We start from the raw sequence: 27,691 nt of genomic DNA, 5'->3' as shown, positions 1-27,691 counted from the left end.
AATGCCGGTGCGGCTGCTGAAGCATCAGCAGACAGAAAGCGGGGCAAGTATGCTGATCTGGGAGCTAAATACCACTTTGTTATTTGTTTTGTTTTTTTTATTGACATATTGTATATTCACACTTTGTGACTTTAAAAGATATCTTTTTATAATACGTGTTACCGTGAAACATGAAATTCCAAGAAAAAGGAGATAGTTTCAGCTGTCCTAGTGTTCGGTTTTAACACGTTCACTGTGTATGAACCACATAATATGAGACAATAAATTGGCACATTTTGTGTACTTTATGTACCTAAATTCCAATGTGTTTATCGAAAAAGTTTCGTAAAAACTATCTCATTTAATGCTGTGATATCAATCAAACTATACGTTAGAGCACGTTTACCTATTTTTAGAGCTGTCAATTATACTAATACATCCGTCCACGAGAACGACCGTAAGTAATATTGTAAGTATATAAAATATTCCGCCTGAAATATAAAAATAGAATCCAATATTTATTTGAGGCCCCAACACCCCAAATGAGATGGGATGACACCTTGTAAAGCCCATCCGAAGATTTCCCCTGACGTGTAGTTTGTGTCATGATGAACTATTCGGGACAGGTAGGTATTTGTTTAAATGAAAAATGATTTTAGTTTATTTACAAACCTACTGTTGACGACAGGTCGACATGGCAATCGGGGCATGAGGTGAGCCGCGGAGGCGGGGTCGCCCCGCACACCCGCACAGTCCCCGCGGCGTCTTAGTCTTAGTGTCGCACGAGTCCGTATCGACCGCGTTTATCGATTATAATCTATAATCTTTAATCTTATCTTAATCTCGCTCACATAATTTATTGAATTAGAAATTAACATTAACACAAAAGAAAAACAATAGATTTAAAAGAAATCTAATCTAAATATTTATGGCCAATCAAAATTATAAATATATAAGAAATTATTGAAAACTAAGAATAATATTTTAGAAATAAAATTAACGTTAGATGATTCAGATGAATAAATATTAACTTAAATGAAAACGTGGGATTATTTTATTCACATTTTGTTACATACATAATAAAAATATATCGATATTGAAAACGTCACGTCACTAGAGAATTGCCATGTCGACCTGTCGTCTACTATACTTGCCTACGTGTATTTAGAAATGTTATGGATATTGGTAAAATAGTAAAAATGGGTAAAACGCGTGTACGGAACCTTCAAATTAGTCGCGTTGCTACAGCGCTGCATCCGCGCGACAGTCGCGCTGCAAGATACAGTTTATAAAAATATTTTACAGCCGTTATATCAAAAAGTTTTTATTTAATTTATCTGTTATTCCTGGCTATTTTTTATGAAAACGAAACGAAAATACCATTTATTAAAAAAACTATTATTTAGTTTTAAAATTGGTCAAACTTATATTTTTCGCTTAAATCGGATCTGTTATTTAAAATGTAATAAAACCTTGTTTGTGAAAATATTTAAACTAATATATCACCAACCCTTGTATAAAATAAAAACTCCTTGCATAATATATTTAAAAATGGAATGAAAAATACCACAGATATGTAATATGTAGTTCATTTTCAAAGAATTAATATTCTGAAACAATATTTATTTTTTGTATTTTCCTTAAAGTTGGTAAATATAAAACTTCTATTTATTCTTCTATTTAACTGCCATTTGTAAAGACGCCTTTAAGAATTTCTTAGGAAAAAGTTCCAGACAATGTTCCTAGATCCAATTGGATGCAAATAAATCATAACTTGGCGCTTCGGGCCAACTTGTGTATAAGATGTGCGGATTTGTCTCCAGTTTAAACTTGAAATTTATATTTACTGTCGAACTTACTAAACTTGCCTTGACTTGAATACCCGTGGACTTGTAAACTGTTTTCGATATAGGTACATAATAATTCGAGATTATAGCCCGGAACTAGGGAACTGGGAAACTTTAGAGACTACGTTACTTATATTATGATGCTTTTAAGTCCCGTGGTAATAAAAAGTTGCTCCAGGCACTCGGGGGGAACAAAAAGCATACAATGCGTTCACTTCACTTCATATTGTTCATGACTGTACCGTTCAGGAACGATGATTCTGCCAACGTCAAGGTACTGAAGAAAAAAATTAAATAAACGTAGGGGCAACTGCAACCTAACCACCTCCAACCCAACCGGCAACAACCTGGAACCTGACAGAGGACAGCAGTTAACTGTCACTACTATTTATAGGTGGAGGACAGCAGTCCTACTACTCTGGGCGCCATCTTAGTCGCGTCAGACAGAGTACTGCGGGGCGGAAGGCAAGAGGGAAACGACTGCCCTATTTTTCCCTAAAAAAGTAGCATGGACAATGCTACACCGAGAAGAGCGTGGCTCTTAAATTAGTGATGAGTCGGCAACTATATAATTTAATTAATGTGAAGAGACAAATCGCTGTATAGCGGCGTGCGTTCAGTTCACCTGCAAATCTTTCCCAAAATGTCATTAACTGTCGGGCTCTCACCCGGCACAAAATTTAAGACAACAGACCTGACGGAGCCTACCTGGGCGCGAACCTCGGCTCAGGGCGTCGTTTGCGAAGATTACCTATATTTGTAAGAACGAATCGAACTAGTAGTGTGTCGATATCGATAAGCGCCGAATGAGGGAAATCGTCGACCATACCGGCGTGGTCGATATCGGGGTCCTGAAGTATTTGTTGTCGCAAGCTGATTGGTCGCCTCTATTGCTAGAGTAATCGGGTCGCCGGTGTCGTATATCGATTCCTTCGATAATTGAGTAGGTAGTTTCCTAAGTCAAAGATAAATTATGAAATTCTGATTACTAAATAAGATCTAAAGGTGACCAAAAACGTTTTCTTTTTTCTATTTAACTTATCTATAAATTTCAATAAAGAAAAATTTAATAATAACTGCGACATTTTGTCACGTTTTTCTATGACGTCATAGGTTGCTTTTTCATACAAATTCCATAGTAATTTAGTATTTTGACTTTTAAAAAGTAACTGATTTGACTAGTTGGTAACTAGCCTATTATTACGGGCAAGCTTGTCACCTGTCATGACACGGTTCATACATATCCATCTTAGAATATTCGTATCAAAAAAATTACTTATTTTACTCTCTATTACTCTTCGTTACAAGGGTTTCTGTCCACTTCATTATATATTAACATAACATAACATTACGCCAGTAGCCAGAGGTATAGTAGGTTTATACACCCACTCCTTTCCAACTATGTTTAAGTTCCATGTAATAGAGGGCGAATCTATCCTAGAAACTAGAAATGAACCCACTCCACACACCACACATTCCCTCACTCTAAATACCTACTCCATTAGAGGTCACAACTCAAAATAGTACGTCGATGTACCTTTGTTTAAAGTGGAGTATTTCCTATTGGCTTCCTAGTTACAGTTTCAGCAAGCAATATGTTGAAATTTTGGAAACTTGTATTGCGTGTGGGTTGCGAGAATCTTCCTTTAGTTTAACACTTTAAGGACACCAGGAATTTAATATATACAGTTGATAGCGTCACGTGACACTTGGGCACCTGGGTGGTAAAGATATACCGGTAGTTACCAGTGTTAACCAGTTAGCTAACACGCTCCAATTAGGTATGTTATATAAAACAGGCTTTAATACAACAACAGACAGTTCAGAACACTATAATCCCCGAACGTGTCAACAATCTTTCAGCCATTCAAACCTCTCGTCGTTTCAGTCTACATCATCGCCTCCCTAGCGTTATCCCGTCACAGGGCTGCCTACCTAACTTGATTTAACAAGTCTGGTATTTTACAGACGCCTCATTTCATCTGTTCCATATGTGTGGGTTTGGCTGTGTTGTTGGTGTTAAAAATCTATGCGATTGTTTTTTAACCCTGGACGCAATAAAGAGGAGTGTTATAAACTTCATCCCTTTTTTGTGTGTCTGTGCGTCTTTCTGTCTGTCTGCGCCATAATTGCCCCTGAACGGTTCGGGGATCAAGTAAATCAAAATATTTAATATAAGTACGATACATATACGTATATATTGTATAATGAATATACCTTTAATATTATTAGTAGATTGGTAGACCAAAGAAAACCATCCAATGTAAAGGAAAGCTTATGAAAGGCGGTAATCTTGGGATAATATCAGCCGTCTTCATGAACTGTTTGGTTACAATACACTCATCCATCATGTCGATTGGTCCGATGGAGTGGTCCGGTCCGGATAAATGGACTTAGCGGGTATCTTAAGTTGGTACACAAAGCATGACGTCACTACGATTGGGATGTTTCGAGCAGGGATAGGCAAAAGTGGGTTAAATAGTTAATTTAATATCATCAATAATTGAGTAGCTTCCGACGTCAAAGAAAAATTATGATATTCTGATTACTAAATAGAAACACATCTAAAACTGACAAAAAACGTTTCCTTTTTTTCTACTTAACTTATTCATGAATTTTAATAACGAAAAATGTAATAGTGAGTGCGACATTTTGTCACGTTTTTCTATGACGTCTCAGGATGCTTTTTCATACAAATTCCATAGTACTTAATTTCGTGTTTTGATGTTTAGTGAAAAGTAACTGATTTGACTAGTTGGAAACTACGCTGTTAATCATAAAATTCTAATACCGTTTGATCAAAGTTAGTTAAAATCAAAATAAACTACAAAGTTTATAGGCGATTGTGCTTCTCATGTCACTTTTGTAATTGTTTTTCATGTTGCGTTTATATGTGTTGTATGTATTATTATTATTTCTTTATAAGAGACTCCCTGTTCTCAAAAGGCCACATTACAGCAATCCATCAAAAAAAGCAATATTTCTATTTGAGATTTGTGTGCATTGCGCACTTACTTTTATATCCGCAAATATCAAATTTCAATATTGCTTTTTTGACATGAATTGCTTCAATATGCAATTTTTTACCCCTCAGCAGTCATACAGCGTACTTGCGCTGTGTAGAGATTGAGCAGCTGCTCCGGCGTGAAATTAAGCTCGGACCTTGGAAAGTAACCTTACAACGTCAGTATTTATGTCTTCCTATGTTTATCATAATATATTACTATCCAAAAACCACTTGTACGTAAACACATTCAAAATAACTCGGCAGCTTTCAGAGTTCTACAATCCACAACCACAATATCGGGCCAATAAAATTCGTAAATCTTTATATAAGCCTACTTTGCATGCATGGTACCAGCGCAATCCGCTTACAACTAAGTGTTTGATGTTCCACCTAAAGCTGTTCAAAGAAAAACAGGATATACATACGATCCCCTCTTTTACAATCACATAAAAAGTAATTTTGCCTATTTTGTTGTGATCGGTTTACGTAGAGAGTTTGTGTGTAATATTAACCTTAAGCTCTATGCAAATAGAGGTGGTACCTACCTACCATAAACGTTCTGATGTAGGATTTTTTGTAATATTACAATGAGGGACTTTCCAGTCTTCGTTCCCCAAAAATAATACAGATGGCGCTGTTGAGATTTAACGTGATAATAATCTATTTTCTCAGTACTTTTAATTAATTGTTGCTTAATATTTGGATCACAATATATAAAATTATGTTCCTGCCTATATTAACATCAGTGGAAGATGTAATTGTGCCTAGACGTAATAAAAAGACACCAATAGCACCCTATATAATCTATATGTCGCAGGGATATGATAAAAACGGGGATTTGATCAATTCCCTAAGGGATTTGATCAAATCACGGAGGATGTTAAAATAACAACACGATTTTATCTTTTCCCTAAACAAATCTACGTAGATGGTACATCAACCAAAACGGTGGAACCAACTAATATATCTTTGAATTTCTTAGAAGAAGTGTCTTTCATTTTATCAGCAAATCTTTTAAATTTTGTGAAGAATTACCAAATAAACCTTTAAAATACCAAAGCAAAATTATTTTTGTCATTTCACTGAACCAATTTAGGGATTTGTTCAATTCACTAGATTAGTTTAGGGAAAAGATAAAATCGTGTTGTTATTTTAACATCTTCCGAGATTTGATCAAATCCCTGTTTTTATCATATCCCTGCGACATATATATGTTTCTGCATTTGCATTTTGATGAAATAAGATATGTAATTATCACGTTAATGCTATACAACGCCATCTATATTACCAGTTAAATAAAACACGACTCAACTCAGTCGTCCCGTGATCATGGCACTTGCAACAGTATTGAAATATCGGGAGTCTCATATCTCTTATAATAACGCGATAAGAACCTCCAACAAATTAACAGCTGTCAGTCGTACGTCCCTTTCCTTTGCGGCGGATAAGAAAATGACAGGCGTAACTTAAAATAAAATTAGGTGTCTGCAGGACTTGGTGCCAATATCCACAAAACCCGCATACAACACAATAGTGCGAGATGTTTACCGGCCGCTAGGGAAGAGTCCCTATTACACAGAGTGCCAACGGGCATCACGGGATCATAGCACAGACATGAAATAAAAGTTTTGACACGAAAAGAAAATAATAATGAAAGATTTTATTGAACACAAGATATTTACAGAAAAAATAATATACAAAACTATTATGTGGAAGGTTGTAATTGGCCTCAGTGATTGATTGATTGATTTCAAAAGTCTTTTTTATACATTAAAGAAATTACAGTATTACAGACACAAACCAACAATACTTACAAGAATGAATTTAGTACCTACAAATATTTCGCCAGCCATGAACTACATACGGAAAATGACACATACATTGAGAACTATTTTAAAACTATGTTGGTATTATCAATTTGGAATGGAGTATTAATAATACCCACATAGCCAACTTATATCACACAGCGACAGTTTATATGAATGTAGATTAGTTCATATAAGAGTACAGTACGTTCTCATAAAATTGGCCTCAGTAAGTTTATGTTTGTACTTTTATGGCAGAGCGCCTTAAGAAAAGGAAGTGTCTGGGTCAGTCCTGTTTATTTGTACCTTTTGCCGTTGAGACGATGGGACCATTTGGCCCGGAGACAAAAAGTTTCATTAAGGACCTTTCGAAGCATCTCGTGGAGGCAACGCATGACCCAAGGGCTGGCAGCTACTTTTGTCAAAGGGTTGGTTTAGCTGTTCAAAGGGGAAAAAGTGCCAGTCTTTTGGGCACTTTGCCTCGGCCTTAGAGGAGTTTTTCTATTTATAGATAACTGTATGTTGTTTTGTGTTTAATAAATTAATCTGTCAAACTATAAATTGTCCGTAATATATGTTAATGAGGAGTTCGGTGGTGCAGCGGTAAACGCGCTCGGTCTGCGATTGTTGAAGTTAAGCAACTTTCGCAAAGGCTGGTCATAGGATGGGTGACCACAAAAATAAAATTATCTTGAGCTCCTCCGTGTTTCGGAAGGCACGTTAAGCCGTTGGTCCCGGTTGCATTAGCAGTAGTTAATAACCACCAATCCACACTGGGCCCGCGTGGTGGTTTAAGGCCCGATCTCCCTATACATCCACAGGCAAGGCCCCTGCCCTGCAGTGGGGATGTTAATGGGCTGGTGATGATGATATGTTAATATATGTTTGTACTTACTTATAGTTTATTTAAGGTCGCGTGCTGTTAACATTTCTCAATAAATAAAATTAATGTAAAGATTTCACATATGGTTAAATACATGTCTTAGAAAAACAATATTACGATCATGCGGGATCGTTTTCACCGGTTGGGCCATACGACTGTTTCCTTAATTATTTACCATGGCAACCCTTATTGGGAAAATAACAACGAATTCAATACTTGGGGATACTCTCAAATTATTGTTGTGCAACTTCCTTAACGGGCTTGTTATCCGTTCCGATAAAAGGTTTTAGTTCGTAACTATTCGTGCAGTACATGGAAGTTTGTTTTATAAACTCACAATTTCCGATATTACTTCAGATTTTTACTTTTAATTGGAAACACAAAGCAAAAATAACAATGTTTATACTACGTAGTACAGATTTAAGGGTGAAATAAGGGTCTATTAGTATTACCAGGGGCCTTAGCCAAGTTACAAACGATTACGAAAAGCGACAATTTAATCCAGTAATTGTCATATTCATAATTTATAAAGAATACCTACATACATAAACAGCCTATATACGTCCCTCTGCTAGCCACAGGCCTCTCCTCAATCAACCGCAGGGGGTATGGAGCATACTCCACCACGCTGCTCCACTGCGGGTTGGTAGAGGTGTTTTTACGGCTAATAGCCGGGACCAGCGGCTTAACGTGCCCTCCGAAGCACGAAATCTTCTTACTTTTTCGGACAATCAGGTGATTCAAGCCTGAAAAGTCCTTATCAAACAAAGGACAATCTCACTAAGTGATTTCGACAATGTCCCCATCTGGAATCGAACCCGGACCTCCAGATCGTGAGCCTAACGCTCTAACTACTAGACCACGGAGGTTGTTAAAAAGTATAATGGTGCTGATTCCGGTACACACCATCTAAGTTTATTTTAAATTATACCTGTCATTTTCTTATCCGCCGTAATCGACAGACATAAAATTTATAGAACACACAATTCAAAAAAAATTCAAAAAACCCTTCCAAAATTTTATATTGGAGAATTGCCTATTTTATTCGCCCGGGTTATTAATTCATTTTAAAATTAACAGTAGTCCGTCCCTTCCTGTTTGCGGATAAGAAAATGACAGACATAATTTTTAAGTTATGACCTCCTAATTTTATGTTAATAAAATTAAAATTAAAATCGGGGGTATTATCCGCAAATCCCGTAAAGACGTATCCCGTAAGGACGTTAAATACGAAGCTGACGACCCAATTAATCTACCCATGCACGTGGCCAATCAGACCACTTCAGGACCTCGATATCGTCGAACACGAGAAATCGGCGAATCGGGGTATCGGCGGCGGGGGGTTCGTCGCTTATCAATGTCGGCCCACTAGGATTAAAAAAAAAATCGTGTTTATTATCAGAAATAACAAAAAAAGAAAGAAACCACATGGGTGAGGTACATAGAGCAACACGAACCTCCGCTTGGGTACATAATAAATATTGTAAATGAACAGAGGATCCCAAACTAGGCGGAGTGTCTGTTAATACTTTCAATAAAATCTTCTCAGACGACGCCCTGAGCCCGGATTCGCGCTCAACAGGGCACAACAGAGCCCGAAGCGCTCCCCATTTGTCCGGCCCAAAAAGTTAATGCCATTTGTGGCAAATTTGACCACATTATATTTATTTACATATCTATCAGGTACCTACTGCCCATTATGAAGCTTTTAATGCGTTTAATGCTAATTATACTCCCCATTATGAACATAAACAGTAAGTATATAATTTAATTACTCCAAATTTTAAGTACTCCATTAAGTATATTTGAACATAAACAAAGTCAAATACTTTATATTATGAATTCATTAAACTTATTTAAGCTAATAATGAAATATTTTTGTCTTCCGCGGTTATTAAATGTCGATGAAAAGTTTTAGGTAAGTAAGTAAAATAATTTACCTAATAATAAGGATGGAATCGCAACTTTTTATTTGAAAGGCCGTTTGGTAGCTTAGCGAAAACCCTTTTGATAAAGTCGTGGGTATCATTGTAAGTGCAATACGACATTTTTATTATTACCTTCTTTCATTCCAAAGATGCCTGGAAGAAATTGCTATTTAATAATAAATCAATAACGCCTCCGCTTGTATTTTTTTTTTTCACATGATTATATGCCAAATAATAAAGATAATATCTACCTAGCGTTGATAATCTGGGGAGTTAAAAGGCCTCATCAAAGCAAATCATCTAAAAAAGCAATATAGCAATTTGACATTTGCGCATATAAATTTAAGTGCGCAATGCCAACAAATGTCAATAGCAATAATGCTTTTTTAGGTGAATTGGGTCGTGTACTAGGTTCAAGATAAATTATGAAATTCTTATTACTAAATAGAGACAGCTCTAACACTAGCGAAAAACATTTTCTTTTTTCTATTTAACTTGTTAATGAATTTTAATCAAGAAAACCGTAAATAATAATAAATCTGATATTTTATCACGTTTTTCTATGACGTCACAGTGTGTTCTTTCATACAAATTCCATAGAAATTAAGTGTTTTGACGTTTAAATAGTAAAAAGTTACAGATTTGACTAGTTGGAAACTAGCCTATTGCTTTGGTGTGGCCTTTTTAACCCCCCTGAAGTATTAACAAATAAAATGTAGTCTTTTTATATACTTTTATTTACAAATGGAAATTATATCAGTAAGTATAGTAGTTTCAGATATTACACCTACACACACAAAAAGTTTTCCTAATATTTGTAGAGGTACATTTTCAATCAAGGTCCCGTTACCCTGTCAATCCCGGAAAAAGAGCTGTGTGAAGAATTATTTCCTTCGGCCATTTTAAGAACGGAACTGTTTCCGGGCAATGATTTATTTAAAACAATAATGTTACTTCGTTATTTATTACGCCATATATAATAGTCTTGTTACAAACGCGAACACAGGAACAGGCTTTTGTGAACTGTACTCTAGTGTAAAATTAAATGGCTTTCAGAGATTGATGGTGCGAACTTGCGGTGATATGTGAACGTGTCGGGGTTGAAATTTAGAGAGACGAATTACTGATAGGTAAGGTAAGTGAGTGCATAGTGTATGTATTTTTGTAATTGTATTTGACTTATTTTAGTTCTATTCTATGTACCAAAGTTTCGGAACATGACTTGTTGAAAACATATAAATATTAAATATATTTAAGATTTATAGTGATCGACACCTCATTGGACCGTCCCCTCAGGGCGACCAGAGGCACCCTGCCCTGGCGTTTCCGCTAGTAGTCATTACCGCCGCGCAGTGTGTATAAACTCTTAGAAATTATTTTAAGTTTACGTGGTTATTACCATAATTAAAACACATAATAACGGGTTCCTACCGCGTTTAAATCAGAGAAATATGAGACTCCTAATATTTCAACACTGTTGCAAGTGCCATGATCACGGGATGAGTGATGAGATTGGAGTGGAGTAGGTAGTAATAATATTTCCCTGATTTAAACGCGGTAGGAACCCGTTATATTTAAGATTTTTAAAAATGGAAACACTTTATAATTGGTAATTCACCTCACAACCCACACGATAGAAGATTACATTCGTTCGCGGAGTTGCCGCTCTTTCTTCTCACAATATAACACAAGAACAAGATGCTGCCCAAGGAATTCTTCAGATTAACACCCGTATTCTAAGAGGAGAATTTGAACCTTCTTCGAGTCCATTCTCAGTTAAGGCGACCTTAAGGAAGACCTCGAACTCAAATCAAAATTAGTATTCTCAGACGACGCCTCAACCTTAACTCAAGCTTACACCAGTGAGGCATGCCGTGATTATTCTTATGTTGGCAATATAATTGGAAATACTTACACTCCCGTCTGTCGTAATTTATCAAATTGCTGTGTACGTACACACACATATTGATGGGTATCAACTGCGCGGGGACCAGGCCGTAACGCTACGGCACGCGAGTAGACTCCAACCTGTCAGACACAGACCCGCCAAGTCCAACAAACTGACTCATGTGACTGGGCCAACCGTGTATAACAGATTGCCTAAATCAATCGTTGACGCGCCATCACTGAAATGTTTCAAAAGTAGGCTTAAATCCTGGCTATTCGAACACACTTTGTAAATCTTTGAAGAATTTTAAAATACCATAAAATTTACCACTTAATACTTAAGTACCATTATTGTATTATTATAATATCTTCCATAATAATATGTCATTTAATAACATAACTATTACGAAATATATGAATATGATTATGGTCGACTTCTGCTTGCAGGAGTGTTTTTACTTATAAAGGACTCAAGATGAGGACGTAAATGTCAAACATACATACCCAAAATGCTCAGATGAGACCGTTTCGAGTGAAGGAAGTTTCGAGTGGAGGAAGTTTCGAGTGGAGGAAGTTTCGAGCGGAGGAAGTTTCGAGTGGAGGAAGTTTTGAGTGAACATCTCAATACATAAGACAGGCGAGAAAAAGTGGCGCAAAAACTTTTCAACACCGTTTATTTTTCTTCATTATCATTCAAATTCAAAAATATCTTTATTCAGTAGGTAACATAGTTACACTTTGAATCGTCAATTTTTACGTACCGAACGTCTCATCCGCCTAAAACTACTGCAGCTTCTCACAACCTGTATAGCCGGGGAAAAGAAGCTGCAAGAAAAAACCATTAATTTAGGAGCCACGCTCTTGTCGGTGTATCATTTTCCATGCTACTATTTTAGGAAAAAACAGGGCAGTGGATTCCCTCTTGCCTTTCGCCCCGCACTACTCAGTCTGACGCAAATGGAATGGCATGGCGCCCAGAGTAGTCTATTCGAAAGCCGTACTAGGACTCCTGTCCTCCGCCTCTGAATAGTACTGACAGATCCTGCTGCCCTCTGTCAGATACCAGGTTACAGTTCCTGTGTTACTATACTTATTAATTTCAAAAACATTACAATATTGGTACGGTCGCGAGTACTAATATGCATACGTACACTTTGATACCATGGGACATTAACTTTTTTGACAAATTAAACCCATTAAATATCAAATAGGATAGTGCGACTGGGTTCTAAAGTGGGTACATGATATTAGAAGACTGTCTCACTCACTCTTTATTTAAGAGCTGCGTCCTTGTCGGTGGAGTAATCGCCTTAAATACTCCATAGAAGACTGTACAGGGGCCATAACCAATTTACAAACGATTCTGACAATTAAGTCCTTTATGTCAATCCCATACTTTTTTATCAGGATACTTTTGGAAATCGCTTGCAATTTGGCTAATCTCCCTGGTAAGTATCTAAGTCTAGGTCAGTAGTTCGGTGACATAATTATATGGCACAGACATCGTAAAACAACGATACCTTAGGGGAAGAAGTATGCTCATTTCTCAAACCCGAACCACAGTAGTCTGTTTGACAAAATAATGGAAGTCCTAGTGTTATCTTAAGGGACATAGGGACTATCTTTGTGGATGAAAAACGAATCTATCTTCTATACAAGGTGTTAGTGACATCGTAACGAAAATTTTGAGGAATGATCAGACCGTGATTCTGAGCCGATACCACACCACAGTTAAGTCGTCACACCTTTTACGCGGTCTACCTCGACTTCTATACCCGCCTTGAGGTGTCCAGTGGGTAACAACTCGAGCCCATCACTCCGGATGCATCCGACAAACGTGTCCGACCCAGTCCCACTTCAGTTTGGCAGACTTTTTCCCCACATCACTGATACCTGTACCTGTGTAAGTGAATGATGTACGGGACATTAATATCCCTACCAATATAAGCGTCCCAACAGACTTAATATTACGCAAAATTCACAAAATCCCAATTCATTTTCGTCACTACACGAGACGGAAATTCCTTTGGGCATCACAGAATTTAACATTCCCAGTTTTTCCTTATAATTTTTCAATCTGACTTTACTTTTGCGTGTTATCTTTTAAGATTTGTATAAAATATTCAGTAAGAGACTTCAAGATAGAGAATAACATAAAGGTACTGTTTTCTGAAGACCAAAATAATCGTAATTCCTAATTCCTCTCAATGATGTTCCGGAATCAAAGTCCCGGCTTATCGAACAAGAAATCAACTTCCAATAAGATTTCTGTTTATAACACAGCACTATAAAATAAAGAATAATATTACGTACAGAACGGTAACTTTCCGCCCCGCACCAATCAATTCGTATATTTACCTCACCCCCTCTCGGATTTACTTATTTTAGCCTAAGCCGCTTACTTTTTAGCACACCCCGGACACATCATACAAACGACCTATTGTTACACAAATACACATTGACATTATCGTACACGCGCATCTGTGTGCGTGACGTCTGACACCATACAATTCAAGTGTAAACTATGTTCGAGGGGGGTGAGGTAAACCTAGCTCAGACGCCGGTCGGGAGCGGAGAGTTACCCTTCTATACATAGTATTCCTTATTCTATGTCCTTAGTAAGGGGGACTGTCTGTCTCGTTACGCGGTAAAGGCAACACACGGTAGGAATGAGATTTTTATAAAGAGTGCTTGCGGTCCTAGCACCCCGTAAGCACGTGACTCTTTCTCGCCGCGACAGAGAGAGTCTCTTTCTGTGCAGTACTGTGAGAGAGTGACGGGTGACGTATGTCGAGGCGAGAAAGAGCCGCGCGCTTACGGTGCTAAGCCCGCTGGTATGGGTTAGTCTCAGATTATCTAGGTAGCAATATGACAAACTAACTACATTAAAGACTATATCGCTAAGCGACTAGATATCTTATATTGACCTTGTCGCAAAACTTTAAGACAAACTGTCATTGTATGGGTCGTATACGTGTTCATATTTGCCGTTCTGCAGCGTCTCCAAGTCACGCTCCTTATTTACTTATGCAACTTGGCAGCCAAATTGCGCCTTGGAGAACGGAGTCGTAGACATTGGTTTAGTTTGTCTACGACCGGGGCGATTCGCAGATGGTGATACAACCGCCACCCGCCGCTGCCTTATCGAATACTCAAGGTTTTACCACATCTGGCAGCACGTTATATGCATGCATATGCTAAGAGAGTCAGACACACTGGTATTCATCTCTTCGCCCGCGACGGGGAGACATTTTCGGGGCAAGCCTTTTTAATGCGGGTTCTATCGCCGCCCGCAAAGACGGGCGGGGCACAGGGACGGGCTACGATGGGCGAAAATCGCCCCTCCGTGAGCCCTGTCAAATCCGGTGTTGCCGCCGGCGAGTCTGCCCACCAGGTGAGGCCCTGTTGAGGGAGGCCCGGTGACCAACTCCAGCCAGGCGGCAAGAGAGTCAGACTTACAATGTTTCCCCTTCTATACAGTATTAATCCCACCTTGTGTTTGTTATTTAGCCAAACACAAACGAGTACACAAGGCCATCAAATTATAGAAAATATAAGTACTTAAAATGAACATTGGAATCGATACCAGCTTTATTTTAACGCTGCTGGTATCGATTACAACAAAATACCAGATAATATTTTAAATTTGTCAGAAAATAAATTTAAAGCTCATTTGAAGCTTACTTTATGTAAAAAAACTTATTATAAGATTAATGATTACCTGCATGATAAAAATGTCTAGTATTAAATGTCTTCCTCTAGTTATTAACTAGTTAGTTAAAAAACTTGTAATGTATACCCTCATTGATATAAAAGATGTGTTGCTGTTGCAGTCTCTTGTCATTTCTTCTCCTCAGCCATAACACCTTGCAAAATGACGTATACTTAAAATTCTAAAATGTTACATTGACCTTCAACAAGTTTATCCATGATAATTACGTTGAATAAATGATTCTGATTTCTGAATAGTGCCTTGTAATTATTTTACTTGTAATTAAAGTTACATGAATTTTTACCCAACTGGTGGCTGGCCGTTTCGCCATCTATGATAGTCGAGCCAACTGTGTTAGTGGAAACTGCACTTAAGATAAATGAACAACTCAGTGGTGCAAGTCTGGTGCCGATATCATAAATAAAGTACTTAGTAATGTATGTATGTACCTGATTATACCGTACAATGCGTCTTAATGCTCAATACCTTCACGGCGGTGGCAGGAAGCTGGGGAATGCCAATTTTTGCATCGGCATCCCACCTGGAGAGCCTGAGCGTTGGAGTTATTGACATTCCAACCATTAGGAAACCCAGAGCCGCCTCTACGGGTATTTTACTCCTAGCTTTATTATTTCACCTCAATTGTGAAGTGAAATGGGAAATTTAAAATAACCGGGATTCAAAACACGTTAAACAATTAAACTACTTACGTAAGCAAATTAAACAGACAGTCAATTATGAATATTATTAATTGGTTGTGTTATTTCTGTATGTTAATGTTAACACGTTCACTGCGTATGGACCACATATGAGGCAATAAATTTGAAACTCATACGTGCATGTCCCATATGTGGGGCATTTTTTCCTGCCATAGTGTGTCTATGTACAAAAATTCCAGTGTGTTTATAGAAAAATAACATTGCCCGTGAGAGGTTGATATCCAATTTTCAGTAACACAACAATAGTGAACGTGTTAAGTTTATTTGCAATAAAGTATTACAGGGTGTTAGTGACATCGTAACGAAAACTTTGAGGGACTGATTGAGACCATGATTCTGAGTTCAAATCAAGTTAATTTTTCCGTCGCAAAAGTATGGACTGAAAATAATTTAAAAAAACATAAAAATATTCATGAATTTTCCGACTGAAAATTCCACTTGATATCAACTCAGAATCATGGTCAACCATCCCCCTCAGTATTCGTTACCATGTCACTAACACCCAGTATATAATAATATTTCATTTGATTTGTATATTTGATAGTATTATTATAAAAAAAATTGTGACCTGTTATTTGTATTACATTTATTTAACAAATATATTTGATTTGTTTATTTAGGTTTATAGGTTTTTATTCTTACGTTACGAAAAGCTCCAGACTAAATTCAACAATACCTAGAATTTTAACATAACATTTCATCACGCCTGTATCTCCTAAGGGGTAGCCACAGGCGCATAGTAGCTATGTTCTTTCATCCCGGCAGAAATTGCTGTTTAGCAATAAAGCCGCCTGTTGTGCTTATTTTATTCGTTTGTATATGTCCTATACTTATGTACCACTTACGTACCACTCTCGCCACTAAGACCCCGCGCGTTATCGGTCCGACGTTATATGAGCAACTACTCACTAGTATAAAAAATGAGGTATGTGACGTATCATTCGGTCACCGTCTAAAAAACCTTTTGTTGGATATGGAGCTATATTCTGTGGACGATTTTATTAAAAATTGACATTGTATTTTATTGTAATTACTTGAATGTATTTTTTTTTATACATAATTAATTTATAATTATTATTAGCCATGACATTGTAATTGATTTATTATCTTGTGACATTTAAAATGAGCAAATTGTTGTACTTCGTTGTGTTCATCAAGTTTCAAATTAATTTATAAATATATTGACGGAGCAAATTGCTCTAAGTACTTACTTTAATAAGTCAAAACGGCTATCATAACGTGGTTAGGTCTAAAGCATCCATTTCTCTCTGGGATTGTTAGAAATGTTTCACTAATGAAAATAAAGGCTCAATGATGCGTATCATTATAGTCATACGGCCTCCATGGTGCAGTGGTTGAGCGGTTAGCTCACGATTCAGAGGTCCCGGGTTCAAATTCTGGTGGAGAGATATTGCAAAAATCACTTTGTGATCCCTAGTTTGGTTACACTGCGGACTGTTCACCTGTTTTCCCGAAAGTAAGAGGATCCGTGCTTCAAAAGGCACGTTAAGCAGTATGTCCCGGCTACTATTTATTTAGTAGGTAAATATATAGTAGTTAGATGAGCGACCGAGATAGATGCATTCGGAAATACAGAAGACGGAATTCCACTCCCTATATCTATATAAAAATAAATAGAAAATTAAATCATAAACATCTTTTGATATTTTGTTTAATTAAAACTTAGATATAAATAAAGCTTGAAGCTTTCAGACTGAAAAAGCCTCAAATTGAGACTTCACATTTTAATAACCTTTTAAGCCCCAACGTACTACTAAAGGGCAACACCCGACTCGATTGCCTTGCACCACAAGTTAAATCCAGCTTGTGGATTTAATCAATCAAAACAGGTAGGATCTGGGTACTTGGCGAGGTTGGAGTGATCACGGAGTGGTAATAATGCCTGCCCCAGAACACAAAGACAACGTTCCTAGCTAAGTAACTAACTATGTCAGAGATAGAGTTAGTAGGAAAATTGCATTCGCACTAGGAAATGCAATTCCGATCTTGCGGGATCCCGATCTTGCGAGATCTCGTGTAATTTTTCGGGATCAATCCCGAAGCATAATATGTCGAGATCCCATTCAAGATTCCTTTTAGTTTTGATTATGCTGATTTCCAAAGACAACTTAATTATTTAGTTAGTAATATTGAAGATTGGTTTTTGTGTTCTTTCAAATAATATTTTGTTTTAATTATCATCACTATCACTATCAAACAAACAAGCAGTTTTCATTGTATTCAGCCATCCTAACTTTACATTTTTTTATGAACTAGACGAGATCCCGAAATCCGCGGGATCTCGAATTTGCGATCTCGAGTCGGGATTACATTTCCTAATTCGCACACACCTTTGCATTTTTCACATACTTACTCTATTTCATTACTGACGAGGCGTGTCGAGTCGAGGTCAATATTGATGACTAAGTACACTTGTAGGTTTTGTGAAACCTTTCAATAACAATAAAAGGGTTAAATAAGTATTAATAGCAATATTCTATTCGCATTTTATTATCTATTTATTTATTTATTTATAAGGATATCCATAAATTACCTAAGATAATTCATAGGAGGCTTTGACTTTACCGTTGAAAAACTATTTATATGTACATCAACATAGATTGCGATTAGTTTGCCTCCCAACTGCAAATAACTTTGTTATCGCAAAAATTTTTTTTCTACCATTGAATAACACTGTTGTCTCCATACATCGACACAGGTCGTGATTGGTTTACCAGGTCTATGGGAAGTACCCATAGGTTTTGATGCCCCTACTACGGAAATAAGGGTAAAAAAACGGCAATATCTCGGAATTGCGTTGATTTAGAAACTTGATTTTTTTACAGCTTCAAGGGACCGGAGACATAAATATTACATGGTCATTTCAACTTGATATCTACACGCGTTCCGGAGAAAAATGTGGAGAAAAAGGGTTTTGACAGACAGACGGACAGACAACATTACAAAGTAATCATAAGGGTTCCATTTTTCAGGTTCGGAACCCTACTTACGTAACAGAATAACTCCATAAACTAAAAATAATAAAGGCAATCGAACGAGAGAACGTTAATTAAATTTTTTACCGAGCGTTCTTCGCTTCCTCAAACTTAGATCATTTTCCGAGTGATTTCCAATGATTGAAAACCCTGTCACCGGATCAGATTACTCTTACAATGACGTTCAGTGACATCAAAGGAATTGCAAATTAACGTTCCCGCCGCTACCTACCAAATTAATTACAAGTCTCAGTTAATTTCACCTTCCTCTTGTGCATTAATTGCGTTAGTTACAGGATGTTTCAGATACATACAAACAAACAAAAATTTACTAACTGCTTAACCTACCTGTTTACTAAATTAGGGATTTTTAGGCTACGCCCCTCCAAAAAAATATGTATATACGTAGATGGCGCTGTAAAAGTTTACCTTCACGTTAACCTTCGTACATCTTGGATAACAGTCATATATTGCACATCTTTTATCCTTGTTTTTGGTATAAATGATGACCCATTTTATTACACCCAGACACAATACCTACATCTTCCACCCATTATTATTCTGATCAAAATAACGAGAAGCATTACAGGTAGCAACATAATTCTATAGATAATCTGATCCAAATATCAAGCAACAATTATTTTGATACATGCTTCTGCCATTACATTATATTTTTGAATAATTTTATAACAGAGTAATGAGAAAATAGGGAATTATCACGTTAAATCTGAACAGCGCCATCTATATTATTTTCTGAAACGTTGCCTGGAAAGTCCCTCATTACTTAATTATCACACTACATTCGATCCGTGTCCGTGAAATTACGGAACCGAACTTAACCGAAGTAAGTAGGCTTATACTACACCCGATATCCGGCGTCCGTATTTTCTCCAAGTAACTAACTACTTAACCATCATTCTTGGACTACGATCGGATCCGATACACATTCGATTTTAGCAGATCCGAACAAAACATAACAAACAAAAGAAAATCAAAACGCGAAATAAAAAGAACGAAACAAATATAATTCAAACCCAAAACCCTAAGATTTCTTTTTTAGTAAATTATTATTAATGACTTCCGGTTAGACCTTTGGCGGATATTTTTTTAAATGTTCGCGCTGCTATTGGTGCTGCCATTATATCGAAAATCCGGATACATGTACGTGGCTCACAAAGCAAGTTAGGCAACATAATAAAATCTGAAAAAATATATAAAAATAAGATATACAAAATCTATCTCCATCATCTATTCAGTGCTTATTCAATATTTAATGTACATTTATTTTTATAATTAAGCGGCAAGGTACAGAGTTTATTTAATTTTATTACTTAAAATTTTATTTAATCGATCGATTGTACACCTTCTTTTGGTAATTAAAACAACTGGCACATCACTATTTTCTTGGAACGGCTGACGATCGTGGCGTAGTTTGTAGAATTTTTGATAAAATATTAAAATAGACAGACTGATAATTAGCGATATACAAAGATGAAGAAAGTGGTATTTATCTGTTTATTATCTCTTTCTGTGTGCCTGAGCGCGCCTACTAACACACCAGGTATGTAATCTGAAAAAATCTGGCTTGTAAAGAATTCGATCGGGATATTCTCACGACATCTTATGCGTATTTAGCATAATGCTATTGGAAAAACCCTCATGACATTCACGACATGAAAATGCAATAACTGCTTTCACTTTTCCTGTTCCGTCTATCGATACCAGTATTCATTTTTCATTCTGATGATGGGGAAAAAATATACGGCTTTGTTACGCCATAATTTTTTTGTTGTTTGTCTAGACCTTTCCGCCAATCCAGGTTGACCTAACTCACTATCTAGATATAAGCCAGCAAGGTCAGACGCCACACCAACCAGCATTGTTAACACAATGCGTTTTTACCATCATCTAACTTGACCGTAAATTAAACAGGAATAATTATTAGGTAGCTACTTGGTTAATTTCGAATATGCAATTAAACCTAAGATGAAGTATTGATTTCCTATTACTCAACATTGTGTTGGTGTTTATTGTTTTCCTCGGAGAAATAATGTTCGGTAAACCTTTGAAGAAGTGCAATAGATAACTAAAATTTTTATTTATAAGTTTACTGTGGTACACCACAACCAAAATGGGATGCAGATTGTGGTATGTGGTAAACCTCCACCAACATGCAGTGGAGCAGTGTGAAATATGCGCTATACCCTCCAGTTGGTTAAGGGGAGGCCTCAGCAGTGTCATATATAGACTATATACATTATGTATATGTGGTATTATATTATGAAGGGGAAGACAACAATATTATCGCATGCACATGTCATCTATGTAGCTAGTAATTATGATAACTACGTGGTGAGCAGACAGAACATGATATGGTTTCACAATAGTGCAGATATTATTAGTGAGCTCATTAATAAGGTGTTATTGCACTTAAATAAAGAAGTAAGGATTGATTTATTCATAAATAATAAAAAAACAGAATGTAAATCCACCACAGGCTTCGTCAGTACCAACATTCATATTAAAAAAAATAAATAAAATAAAATAAAAATAAGGGAAAGCATATTCAATTCATACATAATAAAATCCGCACAAGCTTCGTCAAAATTAAATAAAATTAAACACTTAAATTAAATATTAAAAATAAACAATTGTAATAAAAAAAAACCTAATATCTAGTCATAGTATTATACATAGAATTGTAAATAAATAATTTATAATCAAATTTAATATTCAGTCAATTTCTATTAACAATTCTGGAAATCTTTTATTTAAAAAGTGCAGTATGAATGTAATATTTTTTATGTGAAAGCCTTTTAGCGGTTAAGTCAAGGAAATTAAGTTAATTAGACTGGCCACAACATTAGTCCAGTTAAAACTGGTTAGTTCAGTTTTTTAATGAGAGTTCAAACATGTTTATTCTTAATATTAGAGATCATTTTGCTTTTTCTCATGATTTGATTGTGTACTTGTATTTTTACATGTATTTTTACCTTTTTGAATAAAATACATTGCCATATTTTAATGGAACTTCCTTATGACGTCAATAGGTAGGTACTTCTCAGGAATCTGATTTTAAATCTCAGTTTACTGTATGTTATTGACATTTTATTTTTTTCCTGTATGAAAGCTGGAACTTTGTAATGCCATAAGACTTGTTTGATCATCGTCTTCATGAGGTCAATGACTGACCTCAACATCTAACTTGACCCAAATATTCTAATGATATCAGAACTTAAAATTGTACAATAATAGGTAGGTAGCTAGGATATGGAAACACTTAAATTGATATTTAGTGAACAATATTCCTTTTTTCATGGCTGCTTTTAATACTGCTTAGGCTATGACTAAATTAAACTATTTGTTTACTTTCTGGTGTGCCAAATCAGGATGGATTGTATATAATTTTGGGTCAAAAAACATAAGAGGCTTCAGAAGTTCAGAGCATTTTATAACTATTCATATTATAACTATCCATTCAATTTTATTAGTATTCTTCCTTAATGTGATGTGTGTGTGTGTTTTTTATGTGTTTTAATTATTCTTCTTTGTCATTGTGTCGATGGTATATCTATTATATGAACTTGTCACTCTGGGGAAAGGACCAATTTAGGTACTCATGTGGAATTATGGAAAGTTTCCGCGGTATCTCGCTCTCCAAACACTATGTATTGATTGACCTCATTGATTAGGAGTATGCTCCATACCCCCTCCAGTTGATTGAGGGGACGCCTGAGGCCAATAGTGGTACAAATAGGTATTTACAATATGTTATGCATGTGCACATTGTGGTAGGTGTGTAAGTATAACAGGTTATAGTCACACCAGGAACTCTACTGTCAACAATGAAGTTTCTCTACCATTTCTCAATTTCCAAGCCTTTATTATCGGGAATCATTACATATCATCATCATCAATTTTAGAGCCATGCTCTTGTCAGTGTAGCATTCTCCATGCTACTTTTTAAGGAAAAATAGGGCAGTGGTTTCCCTCTTCCTTCCACCCAACACATATTAACACACACATTAAACTACACATAATAAACTTAAATATTCAAACAATACCCAAACTATGGTTGCACAGAGGTTCTCTTTATAGCTTGTCTCTTAGACACGAAGCCCTCCTCTATCATCTTCCACTTGTCTCTGCCTTGCAGTTCTGGCCAGCCATTCTCCTTAGTTCTTCTCCACCATTATCTACCTAAATATATTTTAAGATTATTGTTTCTTTCATTTCAGCGGCACCAGCTCAGACATCATCACAAAATGTACCAGCAACGCCACCAAAGCTTGCAGACGCATCAGCCCCAGCGGGAACAACCCCGGCGAACTCGTCGACAAACACGGCCGCTGCGGATCACGCGGCGCCCGTGGTCCCTGCGGGATCACCACCCGCTACCGCTGAAGTGAAGCCTTCTTCAGCCTCCAAGCCAGCCAATGAAACAGCAGCAGCTAAAAACGAATCTCAAACCACCCCGGCAGCAGGCGAAAAACCAGCCGACAACAAGCCAGCTGACAATAACAATGTCCCTGGCAAGAAGGATGATAAACCCAAAGATGGAGGCAAAGTTGACCCTAACGCGGGTGGGAAACCCGACGCCGATGCTAAGCCGAGCACTGATAAGCCTGCACCTGTACCCGCCAGCACGCCTGCGGAACACGATAAGAAGGAGCAGACAACTCCAAAACCGGAAACTCCAACCAAACCCACTGAAGCTCCGTCAAAGGAAGGCGAGAAGCCGACGGTACAGGCTAGAGGGTAAGTCGAACATTTATTTGTGGACAGCAATATAATGGCTTAAACATGAGGTCCTCTATTAAGTTTTATTTCCAATATTCTCACTGGCGCTCTTGCTTTTCTTTACGCTATAAAAATTTTAATTGAATTAAATAACTTAAATTAAATTTTTGATTTTATTTTTAATTTAATTGAATTTTGTAATATCTGTGACGTGTAGTGATTATTATCAATAAATGACTATGACTATACAGCAAGCTCTGCATGGCCACCAACCAATAGATACAGCGATTGCTATCTACGTGGGTAGACGTCGTACGGCTATTAATCAAAGCACTCGATATAGGGCGTGGGTGCCGTGCCGCGATGGCTGATACCAGCTACAGATACAGATATTCTAAACTATTCTAACATAATACTTTTTATTCCAGATTTGACGGCCCCAGCTTCATTGGAGGCATCATCCTGACACTCGGACTCCTCGCCATCGGCTTCATGGGATTCAAATATTACAAAAACCAAACTGAAAGGAACTACCACACTCTTTAAATATTTAAGTCTAATCGTAAAATGTAAGTGCACCTCGAAGTTTTATCTATTTTGTTTTGCTTAGAGAATTATTATTTTGTTTCCTTTTAGTTTTGAGTGCACTTGACATTCCTATGTCTATATTTTAAGCAGGGTTTCAGTTTGTAAATTTATACTCTGAGAATTTAGGTAAAGGTGGCTGGTCATATAGCTAACTTCTCGAATTTATAAATGTAAATTATTTTTATATGCTACTAAATAACATGTAAATTGAAACCATCTAGTTTGGTTATCTGGCATTTATCTCACTAATTTTGCATGTTTACTTAGTCAATCTTAGACTTGTGTGTGATTGCACACCTATACCGTGTTGATATTGTAAAGTTTAAAAATTCAAAAATTGTGATTTGGAAACATTGAAACTGATATATCAATGAGTAGAAAAAAATATAAAGTATTAAAATTTGACAATGTTTTGAGATTTATATCAGAAGTTAGGGATATTTTGAGTGCAATTTAGTGTTAGTGGTTCTCAGTTTTCACTAAACCTGTGCCATGTTGCTGTGTCTTTTCAGGATTTCTAAAGCAACCACCTTTCTTTCAATAGCAGCTGGCTTTGAATCACTGGAACTTGTAATGTTTATAGTTATTAAGTATATTACTATTTTTAAGTGTTACTGATAAGGAAACACATTGTGATGATGAAAATAAGGGTCTAAAGTAGTACCTGTATTGGTTTGGCACAATCAAGTTTGCATTGAATCTCGATGTTAGTCAAAATTGATGATAATATTGCACTCACTTAGCTCTCGCTATAAGTTTGCAATAGTTTAAATTGAATGATATTTTCGAATTTCCAATAGATCTCAGTAGATAAGAATCTCAATTCTCAATAGGGACTTTATTGTGCCAAGCCAATTTCATATTGTTTTTTTTTTTTTATTTTTGTGATTTAGCACGCTCTAAGTAAACTGGGAAAAGCTGATTCCATCCTAAAGTGCTCTTAAATCTGAACTATATATGGATAGATATTCGGAAGGTTTACATTAAGATTCTCCTGTCATCCTTTAATACTGCTACTTACTCATGTCACAGTCAATAGATACGTTAATAAAGGTGTATACCAAAACAAAGTTTTCTTTGATTTCAGACCTTATATTTATAAAATTATCACAATTTTGAAAGCTAATTATTTGTATACATATTAATACTTAGAATAATCATATTTAGTCTCTCACAATTACAAAAAACCCATCTTGACATAATTCAAACTAAACATTCTGCTTATTCCCTCCAAACAAAAAACATATAAATAGCTTTACTAGCAATGGGTCCTACATTTCGGTTTAAGTCTCCATACTTCATCTTGGCTAAGAGCATTTCTCCTTCTTTCCGACTACATTTTTCATATTCCATTATCAAAGTCCGAGGGGTTTTGTATACTTTGGTGATGGCCAGTGCTTTATCAACGGAAACCCCTTTCAACTGCAACAACAGCTTTATAAATGTCTCTGTGACTGTCAGAGGTTTGTTCTTGATTGAAGCTTTATTGAAGTAATCAAATTTCATCAGTTCTTCATCACCTTTCCACTCTGAATTACTTCCTATTAATTGCTTATCCTGCAACATAAAATGGCTTACTTTAATATTGTTTAAGTTAAATAACATTCATAAATTTAACAAGTCAGCTGCAGCTTGATGTGGGGCACAAGCACAACTGATCAGTATTTTTTAAAACCTGTACAGATTATATTTTCAAGTGAGTGCACCCACATCAAACAGTAGCTACCTAGTCAATTGATACTTTACCTGAAATTCTATAGTGAGTCTTTTAGTCATAATTGCTAAAAATCTTGCTGAATCTCCTAAGGAATTAGTCATGTGAATTTTAAAACCATCATGCACTCTTGTATTAGCTAAAGCCTGCATAAGAGACTGCAAGGGCAACCCTACATGTTTGTTAGACCCAAAATTTTCTACTAAATAAATAACATTTGGAACACCACACTTTCTTAATCTGAATTTCTGTTCATGGAATCTTCCATCTTTGATGCTAGATCCAAGATCATCCATTCTCTTTCGTTCCACGATGTATGGTAGTACTAATTCTTGCTTCTTGACTTTATGCCTGGCCACCCACATGAAGTCTCCAACTTTTAAACTCCTATACTCATGTTTCAAATCTGAATATTTGTTAAACTGAGCCACTGTTGGATCATTTTTGTTTTTGGAACTGAAAAAGAAGTATTGTTAATTTATTAATGAATAAAAGAATAACAATGGTACAATTGCTGTTTGTTACTCAAATGTTTGCTAAAGACCTTCATTATGGTGAAAGAAATTCTAAAGAATATACTGCTGAAACTTTGTAGATCAAATAATGTAAAGAATATTTTAATACTAACCCACTAGTTTCATTCTTGTCGATAAGTAGTACTATATTAAATGAACCACCTGTTAATTCTACAACAGTAGCAGTATCAGATACTGTCCTCTGTGGCTCCGATACAGATATCCCACTGTCTAGACTACTTTGTGATGAGGTTTTACTTGGCAGTTTAGTTTCTACAGATCCATTGCATGTAACAGGACAAGAAGCTGTCACACCATTGAATACAATATCATTTATAGATGGTATGTTCTTTGAATCTTCTAGCAGTTCAGTAGCCAAAGCTATTCCTTCATCAGTTAAAGAATACTCTGCATTTCTTGGTCCTGATTGCTTCACAAGATTTTTAGTTACCATCCTACTCATATTGGACCAAGCTGTGTAAAATGATTCAGGTTTTGGTCTAGTAAAAGATTCATCACAATGTTGCTGGGCCTTTTCAATCAATTCATTTTTTTTCAAACTTGGGTTGTCAGGGCTAATTCTTAACTGTTCTAATAATGTAATAAGAATGGCATACCCACCAGATCTGAATGCAGGTTTATATGTTTTTCGCGTTTTAGATACTTTATTCTTTGAGCCTGTAGAGTCTGAGCTAGTATTTAACTGTTCAGTAGACTTATTTTCATTTTCAGAACTTATGCTAGTATTGTGAGATGATTCTATGTTTGTACTGGGTTTCGTTGAACCTGTACTGCTTCTAGTTGTCTTACGTCTTAAAGGCGTTACATCTTCAGAGTCTATATCAGGCGGTGGTTCAGTTTGCTGACTATTATAAGCTTCTATACGTCTATCCAAGAACAAACACAGTTTTTTGTCAAATCCTTTCAAGACAGCGCACTCGGCGCCATTGGCTAATGGTAGCGGATATTTAGAAATTGCCTCCAGAGCCTCTTTGAGCTTCAATTCCAATTTACTTTTCTTAACTTTGGCTTCTTCATACAACTCTGTAAGCCAATCTTCGAATAATGGATTCGGCCGGCGTCTTTTCAAGGTAACTCGCTTGCCCTCTATATTTGTAATTAAACAATCTTCCATGTTATATGAAACACTTTTTGTATGATTAATTAAAATTACCCTAATTACACAAACATTAGATAAATTGTAAAACGTAGTGGTTATAACCTCCTTAATTGTAATAACCCAACCCTATAAGCCAATAGATTTATCGGCAAACTATAAGATTTTATGACCAGAAAGACCAAAAAAAAGCCTTTCAATTGTGGTAATACACCTGGTAGTAAGATAGCATAGTACTCTCTGATTGAGATAAA

At 36.3% G+C, this 27,691-nt stretch overlaps 2 protein-coding genes across 2 annotated transcripts; one reads left to right on the top strand and one right to left on the bottom strand.

Moving 5' to 3' along the window:
* The first annotated feature begins 20,156 nt into the window (after window positions 1-20,156).
* LOC126371331 (sialomucin core protein 24) lies at window positions 20,157-25,161 on the top strand. The gene is made up of 3 exons (XM_050016639.1): window positions 20,157-20,324; window positions 23,002-23,521; window positions 23,932-25,161. Exons 1-3 carry the CDS (start codon window positions 20,255-20,257, stop codon window positions 24,047-24,049), a joined length of 708 nt encoding a protein of 235 aa, XP_049872596.1. The 5' UTR covers window positions 20,157-20,254; the 3' UTR covers window positions 24,050-25,161.
* Window positions 25,162-25,233: 72 nt separating this feature from the next.
* LOC126371231 (crossover junction endonuclease MUS81) lies at window positions 25,234-27,633 on the bottom strand. The gene is made up of 3 exons (XM_050016499.1): window positions 26,434-27,633; window positions 25,838-26,261; window positions 25,234-25,648 (listed from the first exon to the last, which is right to left on the bottom strand). Exons 1-3 carry the CDS (start codon window positions 27,453-27,455, stop codon window positions 25,313-25,315), a joined length of 1,782 nt encoding a protein of 593 aa, XP_049872456.1. The 5' UTR covers window positions 27,456-27,633; the 3' UTR covers window positions 25,234-25,312.
* Window positions 27,634-27,691: the final 58 nt, after the last annotated feature.

The sequence above is a fragment of the Pectinophora gossypiella genome, chromosome 12 (assembly GCF_024362695.1).
Source record: "Pectinophora gossypiella chromosome 12, ilPecGoss1.1, whole genome shotgun sequence".
Classification (NCBI taxonomy): domain Eukaryota; kingdom Metazoa; phylum Arthropoda; class Insecta; order Lepidoptera; family Gelechiidae; genus Pectinophora; species Pectinophora gossypiella.
Note: the sequence above shows the minus strand (reverse complement) of the source record. Positions and strands in the feature narration are given on the sequence as shown.